This window comes from Carlito syrichta, unplaced genomic scaffold, assembly GCF_000164805.1.
Source record: "Carlito syrichta isolate Samal-C Ts95f unplaced genomic scaffold, Tarsius_syrichta-2.0.1 Scaffold303709, whole genome shotgun sequence".
NCBI lineage: Eukaryota > Metazoa > Chordata > Mammalia > Primates > Tarsiidae > Carlito > Carlito syrichta.
Genome location: NW_007247805.1, coordinates 379,956 through 400,387, shown reverse-complemented (window position 1 = coordinate 400,387; position 20,432 = coordinate 379,956). Strand labels below are relative to the sequence as shown.

The 20,432-nt window shown below is 39.6% G+C and overlaps 1 protein-coding gene across 1 annotated transcript in view; it reads left to right on the top strand.

Annotated features, from left to right (window-relative positions):
- The window catches only part of HEATR1 (HEAT repeat containing 1), a 58,662-nt gene extending 38,447 nt beyond the window's left edge, over nucleotides 1-20,215 (top strand). The window contains exons 28-44 of the mRNA XM_008059088.2: nucleotides 1,071-1,199; nucleotides 2,623-2,853; nucleotides 3,595-3,721; nucleotides 4,791-4,951; nucleotides 7,746-7,792; nucleotides 10,180-10,303; nucleotides 10,869-11,009; nucleotides 11,789-12,078; nucleotides 12,821-12,971; nucleotides 13,883-14,041; nucleotides 14,205-14,339; nucleotides 14,490-14,594; nucleotides 14,683-14,851; nucleotides 15,366-15,520; nucleotides 16,206-16,364; nucleotides 18,090-18,198; nucleotides 19,067-20,215. Of these exons, the coding sequence (XP_008057279.1) occupies nucleotides 1,071-1,199; nucleotides 2,623-2,853; nucleotides 3,595-3,721; nucleotides 4,791-4,951; nucleotides 7,746-7,792; nucleotides 10,180-10,303; nucleotides 10,869-11,009; nucleotides 11,789-12,078; nucleotides 12,821-12,971; nucleotides 13,883-14,041; nucleotides 14,205-14,339; nucleotides 14,490-14,594; nucleotides 14,683-14,851; nucleotides 15,366-15,520; nucleotides 16,206-16,364; nucleotides 18,090-18,198; nucleotides 19,067-19,155 (2,481 nt within the window). The 3' untranslated portion in view covers nucleotides 19,156-20,215. The remainder of the gene's footprint in view (nucleotides 1-1,070; nucleotides 1,200-2,622; nucleotides 2,854-3,594; nucleotides 3,722-4,790; nucleotides 4,952-7,745; nucleotides 7,793-10,179; nucleotides 10,304-10,868; nucleotides 11,010-11,788; nucleotides 12,079-12,820; nucleotides 12,972-13,882; nucleotides 14,042-14,204; nucleotides 14,340-14,489; nucleotides 14,595-14,682; nucleotides 14,852-15,365; nucleotides 15,521-16,205; nucleotides 16,365-18,089; nucleotides 18,199-19,066) is intronic.
- The last annotated feature ends 217 nt before the right edge of the window (nucleotides 20,216-20,432 follow it).

Here is a 20,432-nt window from a genome sequence, read left to right as displayed (position 1 = left end):
TGGAACTACAGGCGCACACTACAATGCCCAGCTAATTTTTTATTTATTGTAGAGATGAGGTCTTGCCAAGTTGCCCAGGCAGGTCTCTAACCCACGGGCTCAGGCAATTCACTCACTTCAGCCTCCCAAAGGCGCGGGATTACAGGCTGAGCCACCAAGCCCGGCTTACAGTGCATTCTTAAAGTTGCATAATCCTCCCATGATCTACTTACTAACATTTTCATTTCCCCATAAGAAACCCCATATCTATTAGCGCTCATTCCTCCTTACCCCCACTCCCTCACCACCACCACCTTACCTCTAGCCACCAGTAGTCTACTTTGTATCTCTATTGCTTTGCCTATTTGGGGTATTTCATGTAAATGGAATTATGTAAATTTGGCCATCTGTGTATGCCTTTTTTCACTTAGCATAATGTTTTTGAGGTTATCCGTGTTGAAACTTGAACCATTTTTTTTTTTAATGGCTGAATATTCCATTATATGTATATACCACATTTTGTTTATCTGATAATCAGTTGATAACATTTAGGTTGTTTCTACTTTGGGGCTATTATTAATTAAACTGCTATGAACATTCGTATATAAGGTTTTGTGTGGGCATGTTTTCATTTCTCTGGGGTATATATACTAAAGAGTGGAATTGCTGGGTCTTATGGTAACTCTGTATTTAACTTTTTGATTAACTTGCCAAATGATTTTCCAAAGTGACTGTACCATTTTGCTCCACCAGCAGTCTGTGAGGATTCCGGTTTCTTCACATCCTTGCTAATACTTCTGATTATCTTTTTATTATAGCCATTCTAGTGGGTGTGAAGTGGGATCTTGTGATTTGGATTTTTTAATTACCTAAAGACTAATGATGTTGAGCATTTTTTCATATGCTTGTATGCTTTTCATATGATTTCATATACTTTCACCATATGTGGTTTTTTCTTTTTTTTGAGAAATGTCTTTTCAGATCCTTTCCCACTTTTAAACTGAGTTATTTCTCTTTTGGTGAGTTGTAATGAATCATTGACATTTGATGTGTTTGAAATAGAGAATGTTGATTACTGTGTCTTCTTTTAGGATAAAGTGCTACACAATATTATGTCTATTTTTACATTTATGGGAGCCAATGTCATGCGCCTAGATGATACTTACAGTTTTCAAGTTATTAATAAGACTGTGAAAATGGTTATTCCAGCACTCATTCAGGTAAGCTATCTTTTATACCATCATTAGTATTTTTTTTTTACAATTTTGCATATAAATGGCATTAAAAGCCTTTTTGAAATGCTTAGGTACTTATACCTCTTCCATCTTAGAACAGAGAAGCTAAGAAGCAGTTTTGGAAAAATGTATTTCCCAAGAATATGAACAAACATGATTAGCTGGTTTTGTTGTGCATGAGGATGTAGCTGTAAAAGTCTCAATGTCGTTCTAACTGGGTGAATTTATATCTTACTATTTCAGGACATCGCATCAGTTTGATAATACTCTTGTAGGTTGATTGACGATAGAACTTTTAGAACTACTGTGGCAGATGTGTTAACATGTAATTGCAGCGAATTTTTACCAAGCATTCTTTAAGAGCTAAGTACCCAGAGAGAGAGAGAGATAAGCAAGGTGTTATCTCTACCAGATAGGAATGAACAGTCTGAAAGTAGGAAAAGTTTCCTCAAAGATGAAAGCACTTGGTTATTTGCTTGACTTTTCTGTTTACTTCCACTTGTTAGCTAATGTCATTTCTCATGCTATAACCCATTCCAAAGATAACTATATTTGGCAGCTTCTCCTTTCAGTCTTGGTGTTAGATTGGTGTTCTCAGTGTCCAACAAGTTGGCAAGTACTGGGTATACATATAAACAGAAAATGACGGTATGCATTAATATGATAGGTGCCAGTTGAATAAATAAATGTTGAAGTGTTCAGAACAGGGAAGAGTCCATATGGGCCAGGGTGAGCAGAAAGTTTCATAAGAAATAAAAGTTGAATTGGTGTGAAAGAACAGGATGTGCTCAGTGAAATTGCAGAGCCAATGGCATGAGAAAAGTCATGACCTAGGAATGCACACAGTGTGTTTAAAGAATATTTTATAGACTGATTTGATGAAGAGCAGAGGGTTGAACCAGTTAGGTGCTGGCTTATTAATTCCTTCAAATGTGTGTTTACTCTATCATTCACTCAAAACGATATTTTGATTACCAGTACCAAAGTAAAACAGGTCAGACCTTAATCTGAAAGTAGGAGGTAGTTGTTGGCCTTTTCTGTTCTGCTTATCTAGATGATACCCATTCTCCTCAAGACACAACCCAAGTCCTGTGTGATTTGTGCAGACTTCCCAGACAGCCTAAGCAGACTTGCCATTGGTGTAACATATTTGGCATCTGCCGTTACTGCTTCCTATTATCTTTTCACATGTGTATCTTGTTTCATACAAATTACAAATCTCGTTGGGGTAGGGTTTACATCTTACACTTTGTATTCTCCTCGGGGCTAAATATCACCTGGGACATGGCAGGTACTCATTGAACATTTATGGTTAGATTATTAAAATTCTTTTGATAATATTTGTGGGTCCATCTGAAAACTTATCTAGTCCACTTAATGCTCACTGTTTTTGCTTGCTTTTCTGCAGTCTGATAGTGGAGACTCTATGGAAATTACAAGAAACGTTGAAGAAATCGTAGTAAAAATCATTAATGTATTTGTGGACGCGCTGCCCCACGTTCCAGAGCACAGGCGCCTGCCCATCCTTGTTCAACTTGTTGACACACTGGGTGCAGAAAAGTTCCTCTGGGTTCTCCTCGTTTTGCTTTTTGAACAGTACGTCACAAAAACAGTGCTGGTGGCTGCCAGTGGAGAGAAGGTCAGAACGTAGGGTGGGGTGATAAGGAAAATGGTGATGTTTCACACAGATTTTGTGATATTGTCCAGCCTGAGCATGGGGCTACTGATACTTAATGTGTGTTGTTTAACACTGCTTGCTCAGAACCTTTCTCAAAAATATTTTTGGCATTTTCAAAATTGCTGTCAGGACCTGTGGCACTCTGAATATCTTCAGCTGCAGCAAAATGTCTTCTGGGGGCAATTTGACTATTCTAAGAAACAGATATGGTGCCATGATGGTTGGTTTTGTTTCACGCCCAACAGAGTACAGCTGTAAAGTAATGAAACAGTGTCTCTTGAAAGCAGTTTTGAAGGCTTTTTGTGGGGAAGTGGAGGAGCATCCATGTTCCCAGAATCAGGAGAATACGGATATGGGTTATTGTTTGGTAAAGCCCAATTTGTATAGATCAGGACAGTTACTTAAATGACTTCTTAGACTTGGGATCTGAGAACAGATCTAGACCTACTCTAAGTAAAGTAGTATATTCAGTTCTGCTAGAAATCATAATGCAGGTTGTCCTGGAATTATGCCTTCACAATTCTAAAGAGATGGGCTTTCTTACAGAAGGAGCTCACAGTCATCTGATGGTGACCATAAGGAACAATATGTAATGACTTTGCATGCTGATGAATATTTTTTAAATATGTTCTCTTACTTGTATGTATTAATTAACTTTTGATGGGTATAGGTGTGTTACCTTTTCCTCTTTTTTCTATATAGGATGCTATTTTAGAGGCAGACACTGAATTTTGGATTTCAGTCTGTTGTGAATTTAGTGTCCAGCATCAGATACAAAGTTTGATGAATATCCTCCAGTATTTAATAAAGCTGCCGGAGGAAAAAGAAGGTAAACATAAATAAGGGGTTATTTATTGTTTAATCTAAAAGCTTAAGAGAAGCAGAAGAGAATGCAGGTTATCCTTATTCCATACTTAGAGGAGTTTTTAAAAAGCAAATGAGTAACTTTTAATTTGAGTATATGATTGCATATTGTTGACCGTATGCAGAACAGTCAGTAGGAATTCTACTGGCCATCCCTTACACATTATCCTTTATACCTCTGTGCCTTGTGCTGATGTCTTGGCTGTGAAATGTTGCCAGTGTCCAGGATAAACTGTGTTAACTGACAGTTAAGTTAGCTGAACATTATTAGCTGTCTCTATGTTTCCCATTTTAATCTCTGAAGACATTTTCAATAAAAGAAAAAAAATAGGTACCACAGCAGTGGTAACAAAATATTTAAATTGTACCCTATAGCAGAGTCTTGAAGAAATTCCCCTAATCACAGCACCATGGAGACTGTGGTAAGAACGGGTTGATAAAGCCAGGCATGATGGCATGTACCTATGATCCCAGCTAATCAAGAGACTGAGGCAGGAGAATCGCTTGAGCCCAGCTTGGGCAAACGCCATGAAACCTTGTCTCTAAAAATTTTTTCTTAATTAAAAAAAGAAATGATTGATGTGTTGAAAGTTTTGAGTTCTCTACTCTTTGAAGCAGAATAACAGGACACATTAGAAAGAAGGTACAAAGAACTACGGTGAATACCTGTGTCATCCTGCAGTTGGCTCAGGTTTCGCAGGTACAGACTAGGTAGGGTGGTGCCTGGAGAACTGTATGTGGTGACATAGTTAAGGAAGAGTCTTCACAACACATCATTCTCTAGGACAGTGGTTTTTAAAAGTGACCTCCCATGGACCTCCAACCACCTTGCTGCTGACCCTATTTATATTAAATACATCAGATTTTTCACTAACTTAGACGAGGAGAAACTGGGTGTAATAATTGATTAACAAATTTGTCTCTGAAAATTATATGCCATTGACCATTTGTGCTTTAAAAAATTAGATCTGAATCTATGTTTAGGATTCAGGTTGAAAGTGAGTAAGGCTACTTGTTTTGTTGCTGTGTTTCAGAAACCATTCCCAAAACAGTATCTAATATAAGCGAGTCACAAGAAGAGATGCTGCAGATTTTTAATATAGGCACTCACACCAGCAAACAGCTGCGGCATTTTAAGTTTTTGTCGGTGTCATTCATGTCTCAGCTTCTGGCTTCCAATAATTTTCTCAAAAAGGTAATGTGCTTTTTAAATGTGTTTTTGATAAAAATGATTCTGCTTTTTCTAAAGGAACTGTATTTTAAACTAGTAAAAATGGTTTGGTAACAACATCTCATGAAAAATTGAGGCATGCCTTTAAAAGTAATTGAAAAAAATAGTACACTTTACTGTGAAACTTTTTGGCATGATCTACTAAGGTTGAACATAATATAAATGTTATGACTCAGTGGTTTCATTTTTAAGTGGTATATACCCAACAGAAGTGTATGAACATATGCACCAAAAAAAAATCTGCAAGAATGTTTATAATAGCATTATTTGTGGTAGTGCAAACCTGATAACAACTTAAGTGTTTGTCAGCTGAGTGGATACATTGCAGTAGTCATAAATGAACATGTTAATATTATTTGAGAAATTCGTTGTCTGATGAATTTCTCAAACAATATTGAAAGAATCCAGAGACGAAATAATGCATACTGTCATTCCAGTTACATAAAGTTCAAAAACAAGCAAGACAAATCTTTGGTTTGAAAAGTCAGGACATTACTTATCTTTGGGGAGGAGGGAACAGGCAGTAATGAGGGATGAGAAGGGGAGGGATTCTGGGGTGTTGATATGTTCATTCTTTATCTGACTATAGCGAGCTCTGCATATATGATGCGTGTGCTTTTCTGTTTGTTTATTAAACTTCAGTTTAAACAATGAGAGAGTAGGAGGGAAAAACAGAAGCAATGAGAGGAAAAGAAAGAAAGGAATATCATGATCAGGAATACAAAAATAGTTTAACATGAGAGCATCTATTAAAGCACTATAATGCATGAATCAAGAGGAGAAGACGTGATTACTGTAAATTTTAGAGAAATCAGTAGATTCAGTACTTTCATTCATGAATTAAGAAAAAAATCCTCTTAACAATTAAGGATAGATAGAAATTACTTTGGCCTTTTATTTTTATTTTTTTATTTTTTGAGTTGGAGTCTCACTCTGTCACCCAGACTGGAGTGCAGTGGCCGCTCCCGGCCACCGCAGCCTCGACCTGCTGGGCTCCGGAGATCCTTCCGCCTCAGCCTTGCAAGTAGCCGGAATTACAGAGATGCGCTACCACACCCGGCTGATTTTTTGATATATTGCAGAGATGAGGTCTCGCTCGAACCTGTGGGCTCAAGCAATCCACTCACCTCAGCCTCCCAAAGGCACAGGATTACAGGCTGAGCCACCGAGCCCAGCTTACTTTGGCCTTTTAAAGGTATCTATCAGAAGTTTGTTTGTAGCATACCTCATATGAAACATTAATGGTATGGCTGCTGAGTCAGGAGCAAGAATACCTTCTGTCATTGTTTCTGTTCAGAAAGAATTGAAGTATGAGAATCAGGGAAAAGGAGAATCAACAAATAGTTAGAATGAATAATTAGTTCAGCAAGCTTACTTGATTGAAATCACTGTAGACACTGCCTAGAGATCAGTGTAGTGATCTGCATCAAGCAAGCTGGCTGAACTAATTATGGTCTTATACACCATCATATATTACTATCGGTGTAATTAGAAAATCGACTAGAAAAAAGGTTCCATATACAATAAAAGCATAAACTTATAAGGTACTGAGAATAAGCCTAACAGAAGCATGTGCGAGAATATTGTGGTCGAATTTCCAAGACGTTAAAGGATTCACAGGAAGACTGGGAGAAATGGAAAGAAGCACTGTGTTCCTGCCGAGGAAGACTCACTGTTTAAAGACGTCAGTTCTTCCCAGGTTAATCTAGAAGTTGAATGCACTTCTTCAATTACATCTTTTTAAAAAGTAATACGAGTTGGTACTGCAATGCAAGAGGCCGAGGACAGAGGTGGTGGAAGGGTAATTAGATGAATCTATGTAACTGAACAGGAAGCCCAGAAACACACTAAGGCGTGGGTAAGAAGGGTGGCAATGGCAGGTGGCTCTGCAAAGAAGTGGGGAAAGAGGTGGCCAAGTATTGGCCCTGGCACAATTTGTTTTCCATCTGAAGAAGAGTCTGATCTCACACCAGATACAAAAGACAGTTTCGGTAGAGTAAAAGCTTCAGTGTGAGAGCAACACTTAAAACTTTTCGAAGAAAATCAAGAATGTTATTGTGACCAGAGGATACAATAATTTGTTTAAAGTTCTGGTTCAGTAAAAACTTGCCTAGATGCTCAAGAGACATAAAACTGTTCTTTAACATTATTGGTAAAAGGGACAAAAAGTGGACATAAACAGAAGCAAATGGATAAATAAGTTGTATCTTAGAGGACTATCACATGTAGTTAAAATGAATGAACTAGAACATTGTAAATCACCATGCATAGATTTCAGAAATACATGTTACCAGAAAAACATGTTGTCCAATGATATGCACTGTTTGAAAACATTTAATAGCAAACTCAGGATGGTGTTGTCTTTGTGGGACCTGGGATCGTGGGAGGATAGGACAGGGAGTAGTATATGGAGATTCCAACTGTATCTGTAATGTTTAACTTCTTAACAAATGCTGTATGCACTAACAAGATCGCATTGCATAGTATTAGGTGGTGGGTAACTGAGTTGTTGATTACTATGTTTTTCTGAATCTTTGTAGTACTTTACAGATACTACCAATAGAATGTAATTAAAATAAATTAAGAGAAAAAGAGTTACTTTTGTATAATGAGAATGATCTGAACCTAATTAAATTATAATGTCAGAAAACAATTGGTGTGGGAGATTTGGGTGAATAGTCTGTGTTTCATGAAACCAACTTCAAATGATTTTTGTCCATTTCCATACTGTCCTAATGATGTCTTCTTTAAAAATTAGGTAGTTGAAAGTGGTGGTCCTCAGGTTTTAAAAGGCCTTGAAGAGAGGTATGTTTACTTTTCTTTTTTTACTTTTTGTTAGGAAATTATTTCAAACTTAGAAAAACTAGAAGACTAGTACACAAAACTCTTAAATACCCTTTACAACTAGGTTTGCCAGTTGTTAATACTTTTTGCCACATTTGCTTTATCATGCTTCCTATGAAGCAAGCAAGAACAAATACCCAACTGTTATAACTCTGGTGTGGACTTGAACTTGGATTGACCTTCAAAGTAGTTTCATATTCCTCAGCAAAATAAAAGTGACCGAGACAACAACAAAGATACCTGGTTATCAGATGCTTGGTTTAAACATTTCGGGGAAAACAATACTTGGTGATGAGGAAATGACATACGTCTTTAAACTAGATATGGAGACAACAAGGGTACCTGTATAATGAACATTTATTTACATAACCCTGAATTGTAACCCACATATTTAAAATAAAAAAATTAATACAAATAAAAATGGAAAAACAACAACAAAAACTAGATATGGAGAAAATGTAATATAAAACCAATTACCGAAAACCTTCAACTTAAAAATACAGCTTGAAAATGGAACTGCAGTTACCATTTATTAAAAACATATGGTGTGGTGTTTGTTTTTAAGGGGCTGGTGGGGCACGAGAGTTAGATGTAAACGACTTTGTGCTGTAGTGTCTCTTGCTGTACCGTAATTCATGTTTAAATGAATTTGATGGATGAAAGAAACATTTTCTACTTACATGTTTTTCTCTGAACCATTTAAAAGCAAGTTGTATACACTACATATGCCTCTAAGAATGAAATATTCTTATAGAACCACAGTACATTTAACAGACTCAGAAAAGTGACAATTGATGCAATAATTTACTGTTCATGTTCCAGTCCCCCAAATTATCACAACAGTGTCCTTTATATCACACTTTTTCTTTTCTGGGTCACGATCCTTTCAGGATTGTGTGTTATATTTAGTTAGCATGTCGGTTTAGTGTCTTTTTAGTCTGCATGGGCTCATGAATTCTTACTTTATTCAGTGGATTGTATGTATTTGGGTACAGAAATTCTTGCCCTTAACTACCATGGCCTGGCTGTATACCTCCTTCCCAGAAGCAAGGCCTGCCCTGTCCACTTGAAAGTGCCTGCCCTGGCCGGACTCAGTGACTCACCCTATAATCCCAGCACTTTGGGATGCCGAGGTGAATGGATTGCCTGAGCCTGGGAGTTTGAGACCAGCCCAGGCAACTTGGCGAAACCTCGTCTCTACAGTCAAAAATTAGCCGGGTTGGTAGCACACACCTATAGTTCCAGCAACTTGGAAGGCTGAGGAGGAAGGATCGCCAGAGCCCAGCGAATCGACGCTGGGGTGGCTGTGAGTGTACCACTGCACTCCAGCCTGGGTGACAGAGTAAGACTCCAACTCAAAAAATAATAATAATAATGCCTGCCCTCTGCTAGTATTCTGAGCAGCCAAGCTCATTCCTGGGCCTGGCTTTAAGCTGTGCGTAAGATTTTTCACCTTGAGGGATGATTTTTATCTATGCCCTTCACTCCCCTCCTCTGCTCTGCAGTGTTGAATTCTGTCTCTGCTCTCCCCTCAAGTTCCCTCCTCAGGCTGGCAGCAGTCTGGAGAGCTCCAGTGATAGTTGTGTTGGAATTTTTGTTGTGTACTTTTCTAATTACAGGTTATTTGAAGTTTGTAGTCTTCTCCATCACCTAGTAATGTTCAGCACCAACAAAGCCTTAGTCAGGACTATCCTCGAAGAGGTACCTGTTTACTTATTGGTGATCTTTCTTTCCTTTTCTTTTTTTTTTTTTTTTTTTTTTTTGAGTTAGAGTCTCACTCCATCTCCCAGGCTGGAGTACAGTAGCACACTTACGGCCACCCCAGGGTTGACCTATTGGGCTCCAGCGATCCTCAGCCTTCCAAGTAGCCAGAACTACAGTCACGTGCTACCATGCCCCGCTAATTTTTTTTTCTTCATCGTAGAGACAAGGTCTCACCAAGTTACCTGGACTGGTCTCAAACCTGCGGGCTAAGGCAGTCCACTCACCTCGGCCTCCCAAAGTGCTGGGATTACAAGCTGAGCCACCAAGCCCGGCCAGTGTTATTTCTCTATGGTGACAATCCCTCTTTTTGTTGTTGTTTTTAAAATAATTTTAAAGATGTGGGGTGCAATTCAGATTCAGGTATACAAGTAGTCATCGTATAGGTAAAGTTTGGGCCTCCCTTTGGTTCCCACCTCACCTGGCTTGGACAATCCCTCCTTTTCTTTCCACGTAGTTTTTGAAATAATTTTGTACAAAATTATGTAATTGGTCTTTCTACTTGAAACATTTAGCATGGGATAGATACGAGTGAATTCTTTAAGTGCCTTCAGCGACTGTTTGTTGAGTGAGTCTCTGTGTTTTAGGTTGCTAGAAACAGTTCTCGGATATATTAATGCTGTAGCACAGTCCGTGGAAAAAAATGCAGACAAACTAACTGTGAAGTTTTGGCGAGCACTCCTTAGCAAAGCTTACGACATGTTAGATAAGGTAGGGTTCATTTCTCCCCATAATTATTGTGATTTCTTACTGGGTTTTTTTTGTTGTTGTTGTTGTTCATTGTGAAATTACTTGAAGTTTTACTTTAAGAATAAACTTAGCAACATCTTATAATAAAGCTCAGATTTTTCTTGGAGAAGAAGCTCTTCATGAAATAAATTTGTCCAGAAAAATTTTGTTTCCCTATCACTTACAAGAAGTTGTGCCTTAAATGTTTTAAATATTCAGTCATGTAATATAGAATGTTCTACTTTATTCAAGTGGAATAAAATAAAAATATTAAATATAATAGATGTATATCACTGGCCTTGAAACTAGGATCACTCTTCAAATCTAGCTAAATTATTTAGCTCCATCCTTGAAACTGCTAACATTTTTTATTTTGTTTAGTAATGTGTAGTTAGTACTACCTACGTGAAAGGTTATTATAAGAAATAAGAAAATGTGTATGAAGATGCTTGGTGCCCAGAAGGGTGCGGTGGACAGCAGTCTATCTTAACTGGAGCTGATCTGCTTTTCTTTTTCTTTTCATGTTAAATGTTAAACTTCTTTATAGGTCAATGCCTTGCTGCCCACAGAAACATTCATCCCTGTGATTAGAGGGCTGGTGGGCCATCCCCTGCCATCTGTGCGCCGGAAAGCATTGGATCTGTTGAACAACAAGCTCCAGCAGAACGCATCCTGGAGTAAGAAAATTGTAAGTGAAGACCAGATAACAGTTAGTGTTCACTGTCCTTAATTTATCAAAGAGCTACATTTAACTCCCTTAATTTTCTCTAATGGCACAATTTAAAATTAAAGCAACAGCCGGCGCTTGGTGGCTCAGCCTGTAATCCCGCGCCTTTGGGAGGCTGAGGTGAGTGGATTGCCTGAGCCTGTAGGTTCGAGACCCGCCCGGGCAACTTGGCGAGACCTCGTCTCTACAATAAATCAAAAAATCAGCCAGGCATAGTAGCGCATGCTTGTAATTCCGGCTACTCGGAAGGCTGAGGTGGAAGGATCGCTGGAACCCAGCAGGTTGAAGCTGCGGTGGCCGGGGGCGGCCACTGCACTCCAGTCTGGGTGACAGAGTGAGACTCCAACTCAAAAAAATAAAATAAAATTGAAGCACGTTGTTAGTATCTAAATATAATGCCATTGTGTGTGTGCGCGCTTAAAAATGTGATGTTAATTCTAATGGGAGTATATATTTGTTGGAAGAGCTCTTAGAATGGAATTTTCAACCTAACGGGAATTCTTACTTAATATGGATCATAATTGCCTTCGTTTTAGCAAAATTCTAACCCCCTTTTACTTCAGACCAGGAGGGTGCTTTGTATATATTAAAAACTGGTCAGCAGGAACATGCGTGTGCCGAGCAGTAAATAAAGCAGATGTCTGATTTCCATTTGGACAGTCTCAAACCGTGACCATGGAAAAATGGACTCGCATTTTTTCCAGATTTAATTGTTTGGGGATTCTGACTGTCCTCTTCAGGTTCACCGTTTCCTAAAACTGGTTCCAGACCTTTTGGCCATTGTGCAGCGTAAGAAAAAAGAGGGAGAAGAACAAGCAATAAATAGACAGACAGCTCTGTATACCCTAAAGCTTTTGTGCAAGAATTTTGGTGCAGAAAATCCAGAGTCTTTTGTCCCAGTGTTGAACACTGCAGTGAAATTGATTGTTCCGGATCGAAAGGAAGAGAAGAATGTCTTGGGAAGTGCCCTACTTTGCATAGCAGAAGTGACCTCCACCCTGGAAGCAATGGCCATCCCCCAGCTTCCCAGGTATGCTGCTGGAGATTTGGAGCAGACATCACAGTCTGTCACAGACTTGAGAATAATACCTCAGTGACATTTTTTTTTTTTTTTTTGCTTCTGAGAAGTTACATAAAGTTAGATTTGTTAGCAAATTGCTCTTCAGACTGGAACATAATGTGCCCATGTATCTTCAGGTGCAGTTTTGTGATGCTAATTGTCCTAAGTCTTCCTTCCCTTTGTCTCGCTATAATTGCAAAGCAGCGGGTATGGGTAATGCTCCTTGATAGACAGGATCACCCCTGTTGGGCAAGGCCAGAGCAGCCTTACACTGCCGCACTGGAGGGGTAGGTGTTCCTGGCTCCATCCTCCATCCTTGGCTGCTCCAGTTACCCACTATGCTACCTGTAGGTTACTTCACTTGTAACTGTAGGTTACAGGTGATAGTACCTATGTGGTAGGATTTCTATAGGGACAATGCTTGCAAGGCTTTTTGCAACGTGCCTGTCACATAACAAGTATTTAATAGTTGAAAGATGGCTGGGCATGGTGGCTCACGCCTGTAATCCGACCACGTTGGGAGGCCAAGACAAAGCAGCTAGACCAGCCCGGGCAACATAATGAGATCTTTTCTCTACAATAAGTCAAAGATTAGCCAGGTGGAGGCTAATTAAGGCACGGTTTGTGTGGGTTTTTCATAATGCCCCCCTCTTTATCCTGCAGTCTGTCTTTGTTTAACATTCCTCTAAAGCTCTTGATCTTTGTTTTCTAGCCTGATGCCGTCATTGCTGACAACCCTGAAGAACACCAGTGACCTGGTCTCCAGTGAGGTCTACCTGCTCAGTGCCTTGGCTGCCCTGCAGAAGGTTGTAGAGACTCTCCCACACTTCCTCAGCCCCTACCTAGAAGGTGTTCTGGCCCAGGTGAGCCATGGCCCGACATACTAAATGGGGCTGCAGGGGAAATAAGCAGTGACACATTTTATTTTCCTTTAGTTCGTTTCTGTTTGACAGAAAGCGTTCTTATTTCTGAAAAGATGCTCTTATTTTTATCAAATGTGTGCCTCTTTTACACTGTCCCTCAGGCTTAATCATGAAATTGACATGGGGGTCGCTTTTTAGTGAAACTCTTCTATTTTAATTGCGCAAAATGTATTTTACTGCTTTTTTCCCCTGTTGGCTCTTTGCAATTGGGCTGGTAGTGCTGCCTTTTATTATTTCTTGTGGAAACTGGTATACCCCATTCGTTTCCATTGTGAAAGGTTTCTCAATCCTAAGGCACCCTTGCAAAGCAGAGTTCCTACACTGCTTGTCAACACAATTGGGGCGAGTGGCATTCAGATTAAATCTGCTCAAGAACATCGAGCCCCTCGTTCCTCGGGTTATCACTGTCCTGTTGTGGGGATCAATTGCCATTCACGAGATGAGGAGTATTAACTACCATTAGGCAGATGGCTCAATGGGTTCATGTCCTCCACAGCCAGGGCTTAACAGCCACCTTCCCACAGGAAGGGGCCTGTGCTCTGAGGGCTCTTCTTGTGGTCCCTGTACTCCTGTCCTCTAACAGAATCCTCCGTCCGGGTCCTGGGGATACTTCTGCATCCTCCGTCTACTTGCACCCTTGTCAGTTGGGAATGAGACGTCTGCCCAGTTTCATCTACAGATGTGTGGGGTTGGCTGTACAAGGAATTCTGTGTGTAGCTAAGATGTGCTAAGCGTTTCCCAAACACTGGCCTTTGAGTTGACTTTGTGTTGTCCCTGAGCCCTTCTGTAAGTATGTGGTTGTCAGTGAGGATCCATAATGGCCTTGCCCACTGTTCTCTTTATTCCAATAGGTGATCCATCTGGAGAAAATCACTAGTGAGATGGGCTCTGCCTCACAGGGTAATGTCCGTCTCGTGTCTCTTAAAAAGACACTGGCTACCACACTTGCACCACGAGTCTTACTGCCTGCCATCAACAAAACTTACAAGCAGATTGAAAAGAACTGGAAGGTTCGATCATGTTGGGTATTAGACTTTGGGTAAGGGAGAGGTGGTACTGAAATTTTTAAATTTTCACTTGGAAGAATGTGATTATGTAATTTCTTTGAAAATGCATTGCTGAACTCCAGGAATAATGTTTAAAAGGCACGTTTCTTTATGGTGTTATTGGTAGCATCACATGAGTCCATTTATGAGTATCCTGCAAGAGCACATCGGGGTGCTGAAGAAGGAAGAGCTCGCCTCCCATCAGTCTCAGCTAACCACATTTTTTTTGGAGGCCCTGGACTTCCGAGCACAGCACTCTAAGGTAAGCTTATTTCTACTCCCCCAAATCCTAAAGTTCTTATTTACCTATTTATGAGCCAGAGAACAGTCTAGCTGTGTATGGTTGCACTTGCCAAAATAATTTAGAGTCAGATATCAATACTTTGGCTAATAGATCGGCTCTTGTTTTCAGAATGATCTGGAGGAAATTGGAAAAACAGAAAATTGTATCATTGACTGCCTAGTAGCTATGGTTGTAAAGCTTTCTGAGGTCACATTCCGACCGCTCTTCTTCAAGGTGAGGCTTTCTTCCTCTGCATCTTTCTTATGCTCAGATATAAGTACCAGGATGTGTATTAGAAACTAATAATGTGCTATCCTTTCAGCTGTTTGATTGGGCTAAGGCAGAAGATGCACCAAAGGACAGATTGTTGACATTTTATAACTTGGCCAGTTGCATTGCTGAAAAACTCAAAGGGCTTTTTACTCTATTTGCTGGCCACTTAGTGAAGCCTTTTGCTGACACCTTGAACCAAATGAACATCTCCAAAACAGGTTGGTAGTTTGCATCAGTTCAGCTGTCATCCTTGCTCTGTGTGCCTTACACAAGGCACAATAAGATACAACCTAAGCTCAGAGACAAGATTTTGAAGGTTCTTGAGTTCTAGACTAACGAGGGTGAATTTTTACTTCTTTACCAGATACTGAAAAAAATGTTCTTAACAGGTTGACTTACTTGGGAGGAGGAATAAAGTAAATGAGCATTACTGTCAGTTACTGGAAGTAACTTCAAAATGTAAAAATTAAGATTGGTTTATTCTCCAGTACTACTAAGCAACCCACCTGGACAGCTGTAATTTGCCAAACTGAGCATTAGAATCTTAACTCTAAAAGAAGGAATCACTTTTCAAGAGACCATCCATTTATTTGTTCTACTTTCATCCTGATTATGATTGCCTGTTTTAGAAATAATCCTTTGATTATAATGTTAATAATGATTTAGACTTAGAGATTACATTGTGAAATTCAGGTGTTTTGGGTTTTTTCATTTAACTCCTCTCATTTACAGATGAAGCATTTTTTGACTCTGAAAATGACCCTGAAAAGTGCTGCTTGCTGTTGCAGTTCATTTTGAACTGTTTATATAAAATCTTCCTTTTTGATACCCAGCATTTTGTAAGTAAAGAGAGAGCAGAAACCTTGATGATGCCGCTGGTGGATCAGGTAACCAAACAGAATCATCTTTTGCTACTGAGGAAGCCATCACTGTTCGGTCTTTGCAGGTTTTATATTTACTCAAATGACTGCTTTCTAGAATTTTTAAAAGGTTTTTTTTTTTTGTCTTTTTAATGAAATTTATATTTGAAAATTAATATTTTATGCATGTGATTTATCTCCGGTGTAGAGTTTGGGTTTTTTTTTTTTTTTTAATTTCTCAAAGACAGGATATAAGGTTTCGTGGTTAATGTATTAATTTTTTAAAAACTGGGCTTTGTTGAGAATGTTTTAGAGCATGGCTGCTTCTAGAGGGAAAAGCTCCAAGGCATTCTGCTAAAGAGAAACGTAGGATGCTAAGCTAAGTGCTATGAGATTCCTTTTGATTCCAGAAGGCATTATTACATTTGCTCTGGAAGGTGTATTGGAATAGTACCTAGTTTTTGCCCAGATGTGGCCGAGATGAAAGGATTGCTTTGAGCCCAGGAGTTTGAGACTAGCCTAGGCAACATAGGGAGACATCATTTCTATGAGAAATGAAAAAATTAGCTGTGGTCGTACAGAAAAAAAAATACCACCTAGATTTTGAGCCTGCTGATATCACAGATAGTAAAATATTATTTCTACGTGGGGTATTTTTTCCAACAAGTAAAACTGAGACCTGTTGCTGAAAGTCTTATCTTCCTCTTCATAGCTGGAAAACAGGCTTGGAGGAGAAGAGAAGTTCCAGGAACGGGTGACGAAGCACCTGATCCCATGCATTGCACAGTTTTCAGTGGCCATGGCAGACGACTCTCTCTGGAAACCACTGAACTACCAGATTCTACTCAAGACGAGAGACTCCTCGCCTAAGGTTAGGAACTGTGGGTGATGAGCACTGAAGCTGTGTATTTTCACTGTGTCACCTGAACAGCCTGCAAGGGGTAGTGGATATAGGTCCCGGTAAGCCAGAAGGGAAAAGCATTGCTACTTCTCATCTAGTACTACAGGTTCTGGTCTTCAGTGTTAGTCTTAGTCAGAAAATTGAGCCTGAGAAAATTTTGATTTTAACTTACAGGCTGTCGTAGATAGCAGTTCCACTCCCCCACTGACCTCGATGGGGTGTTAGATACAAGTACTAAAATACTTTTTACATACTTAAATCTTCAATAACAAAGACTGGAAGTAATTCCTTGTGCCGTTGAAATATTGTGCTTCAGATACAAATGTGTCGTTTGTCCCCAGAGTAGTTTTTTGCCTTAAAGCAGCATATTCTCTCCTTTGTATGTATTAGGTTTATGATCTTATTGAATAAGTGGTGGCGGTAGAAATACAATGATATGGGTTGAGTGGAAGTTCAAATTCCATACCTGAGTGTCAGAATTTTCAAACTTTTAGCAGTGAGTCACCATTTCTCAAAGTAGTGACATCAGAACCCCACTGGATGTAACACACCAAAGCAGAATTTTATTATAGGGTTTATTTGTTCAGATTATTTATTAGGATATGAGAACAATGAGGCTATTTTGATGAACCCCCCAAATTTTAAACCATAGGTTCTTACACAAATTTCAACATCAAAGTTATTTTATAATATTTTAATGTCACAGTGTCAAGGAAATTTTGATTGAATACAGGTAGTTATAAATGGTTTTCTAATAACTCACTTTGTAGTATCCAAATGTTCTTTAATTAAAAATATCCACAACTAGAAAGAGGACTAGCAGGGCTTCTGCTGCATAGCAAATTGCTAATAATACGTAACAACTGCTTTCATTCTGTGTCATTCACAAGGCATGTGAGAAACACCCAAACTTTACTAAAGCTCCAAAATGAGGCTGTTGTGACACGGTGTGTATTTTATTCCATGCTGAGATGAAATCATAACCTCTGCAGGTGCCCTGACCCCTCCCACAGCTATAGTGATGACCAGTCAGGGACTGGTGGGGAGTCCCACGAGAGACAGCCGGAAATGCTTTATTGCTAGGTCAACACCATCTGGGGCAGCCTGGCGAGCTCCACTGCAGCTAAATTTGGTGACACTCTTGAATTTGCATGTGGTGTTTTATTTTATTATTACTATATTATTTTTTGAGTTGGAGTCTTACTCTGTTGCCCAGGCTGGAGTGCAGTGGCACGCTCATGGCCACCACAGCCTCGACCTGCTCAGGCAATCCTTCCACCTCAGCCTTCCAAGTAGCTGGAACTTCAGGCACGAGCCACCACGCCCAGCTAATTATCTGATTTATTGTAGAGAGGAGGTCTTGCCAAGTTGCCCAGGCTGGTCTTGAACCCCGGGCTCAGGCAACCCCCTAGCCTTGCCCTACCAAGTGCAGGGATTATAAGGATACATTCACATTAAAGGTCTGCAGTGCTGGACCAGTTTGGAAAACACTGATTTATAAACACTTTGCCCATATTACAAACAGGTCCTAAATGGTTAAATAAACTGGTATTCTAAGGTGAAAGTAGAATGAGCATAATGAAATGAACACATGAGCTATTTAGTTTAAAAAGTTACAGCTTGTCTCATCAATACAGATCAAAGACAATAAATACAACAGAACTACTTTTTACTCATTACTCTTATCCCTTTCAGGTTCGATTTGCTGCTTTGATTACTGTGTTAGCACTGGCTGAAAAACTAAAGGAGAATTATATTGTCTTGCTACCAGAATCCATTCCTTTCTTAGCAGAATTGATGGAAGGTAATTCCCAAACTATTAAACTATTGCGAAATCATTACAGTAAAATTCTGTGAAAATTTGCCCATTGATAATATAGATTTGGATATAATGTGATTAGCAAGTGATCTAGTCTCCTGCCCTGCTCCTGGTCTCCAGTACCAGCAGGTTCGAGTTCCTGTTTTGATTGGGGTAGAGGGAGCACATTAGGAAGCCAACCTCATACATTTACATGATGGAGTATTCTGGTCCGCAGATGTGGGGTGGTTGTATCGAAATGTCTAGTGCCATTAAGGATGTGATGGGGTGTGCTTTTAACAGTGACCAGCATCCATCCAGAACTTCCAGTTAACCCTCCCTGTTGTACAAAGGAAGAGCCTAGAGGCCTGAAAGGTTCCGTTACTGGGTCAAGGTCACAAAGCTAGTGGGTGTGACAGAGAGCTGTGGTCTAAACAGCCAGTTTGCGTAGTTCCGGAACATAACTTTCTCAAGGCCTTGTAACGCCACGAGGCCCAGGAAAGAACAGTGGAAGTTATTACCGAGAGAGAGTGGGGGCCACTGCTTTCATATTATGCCCATCTCAGACACACATGCACATTCCCCTTTGATTCTTACCCCCCGGAGAGGTGCTGTGAGCGACTGAAGGAGTGGCATCCTAGGGATTTTGACTTTTGGCTTACCTACCATTGTTCTGTCTTACCCAGCTTCCAATCTAAGCTTGTATGAAAGAAACACGGCAGGAGGAGCAGTGGAGAAGAGACATCTGCTTCCTTGTGTCTTCAGTCACTCTTTTGGCTGGAGGATTGCCCGAGAATGCGAGACATTAAGAATCAGGCTAATGATAACTGAGGCCATAGGATTAACTGACTCTGATGTTTAATGTTTTTTTTAGATGAATGTGAAGAAGTAGAGCATCAGTGCCAAAAGACTATTCAGCAACTGGAAGTTATCCTGGGAGAGCCACTGCAGAGCTACTTCTAAAATTTTTTGTGGTGTTTCATTCTCTGCTCAGAGTTCAGATTTTTGTTGTTGTTGTTGTATTTTTATTTTTGGGTGCCATGTTGTTTTTGGCGCCTTAATACCTACTGGACTTACAAATACTTAATAACTTCTTTACAAAATTCTCACCTGGTTTGTCCTAAGACAAACCTCTCCTGCCAGTTTACAGTTACAAAAAGAGTAAATGATACTAGTGTTTTTACACAGACTGCTGTGTTTGTTTAAACGCTTACTGTAGTCTTTCTGATTGATGTTATTAGACATATTTAATTTCAGCACCGAAAACCAGCATCTCATTGAGACTGTACAGCCTTCGCTCTTCTGTGGAGCAGTGTCTTCTGTACATGGCATCCATGTTGGAGCTTTCTCTCTACTTCAAGAAAACAGCAGTGACTCAGCACAGAAGCACTTCTGACTCTGAAGCCCTTTGGGTTTTTACTTCACAGTGTGGGTAGATGACCTTCAGCCTGAATTGTCTTGTGTGTGCCCTAAAGGGAAGCAGTTCTGGAATGCATCTTTTACTCAGAAATACGATGGTCTCCTTCATCCTTTCATCTTTTTGTAAGGGAAAGGGGTGAGGCGATATGCTGCTTGTAAAACAACTCATGGCTGACTGATCACACAAAGAGAAAGGGCTCAGGCACACTAGGCGGCATGAGGGAGCCCCTTCAGGGTTAAAAATAGTTACAGTTCCATTGGTGGTTAGCTAAAAATTACTTGTATAAGAAAGAAAGTAAATATATGCAGATTTTTTTCAATGCTTTGAAGTGTTCTAATCCCTAGTATTATCACAGTGAAACTGGAAAGTGAGGACTCAAATAAACAAATCTGCCTTTTAAAAAGGCATCTATAAAACTATCCCATAGAATGTTCACATTGAGTTTGAAAGCCTTTGATCTAATTTAATATAGAAATTTGGTGCAGATTTGTGATAAGCAAAAGGGCAACTTGCCGTTTAGAAATACAGCTTGCTAGAAATGAGTGTTTAAGAACCGTCTCATTAGAAATTCGTTAATAAATACTACGAGCTCCTTAAACTTTTTTAAATTTTGCATTTTACTAAAGAATCAGTCTTAATAATAGCTGCTTAAAACAAAAACGAAAATGAACTTTTTAAGCCTTACAGGAACAATGTGAACTTTTTCCCTAAGTGCCTCACAGGCTCCAACAGCTCAGTCATGACTCTGATGTTCTTTATGAAGAAAAACAGCTGGGGGATGCTAGAGCCTTCTTGCCTCCTACAGCTTTTCCTGTACCTA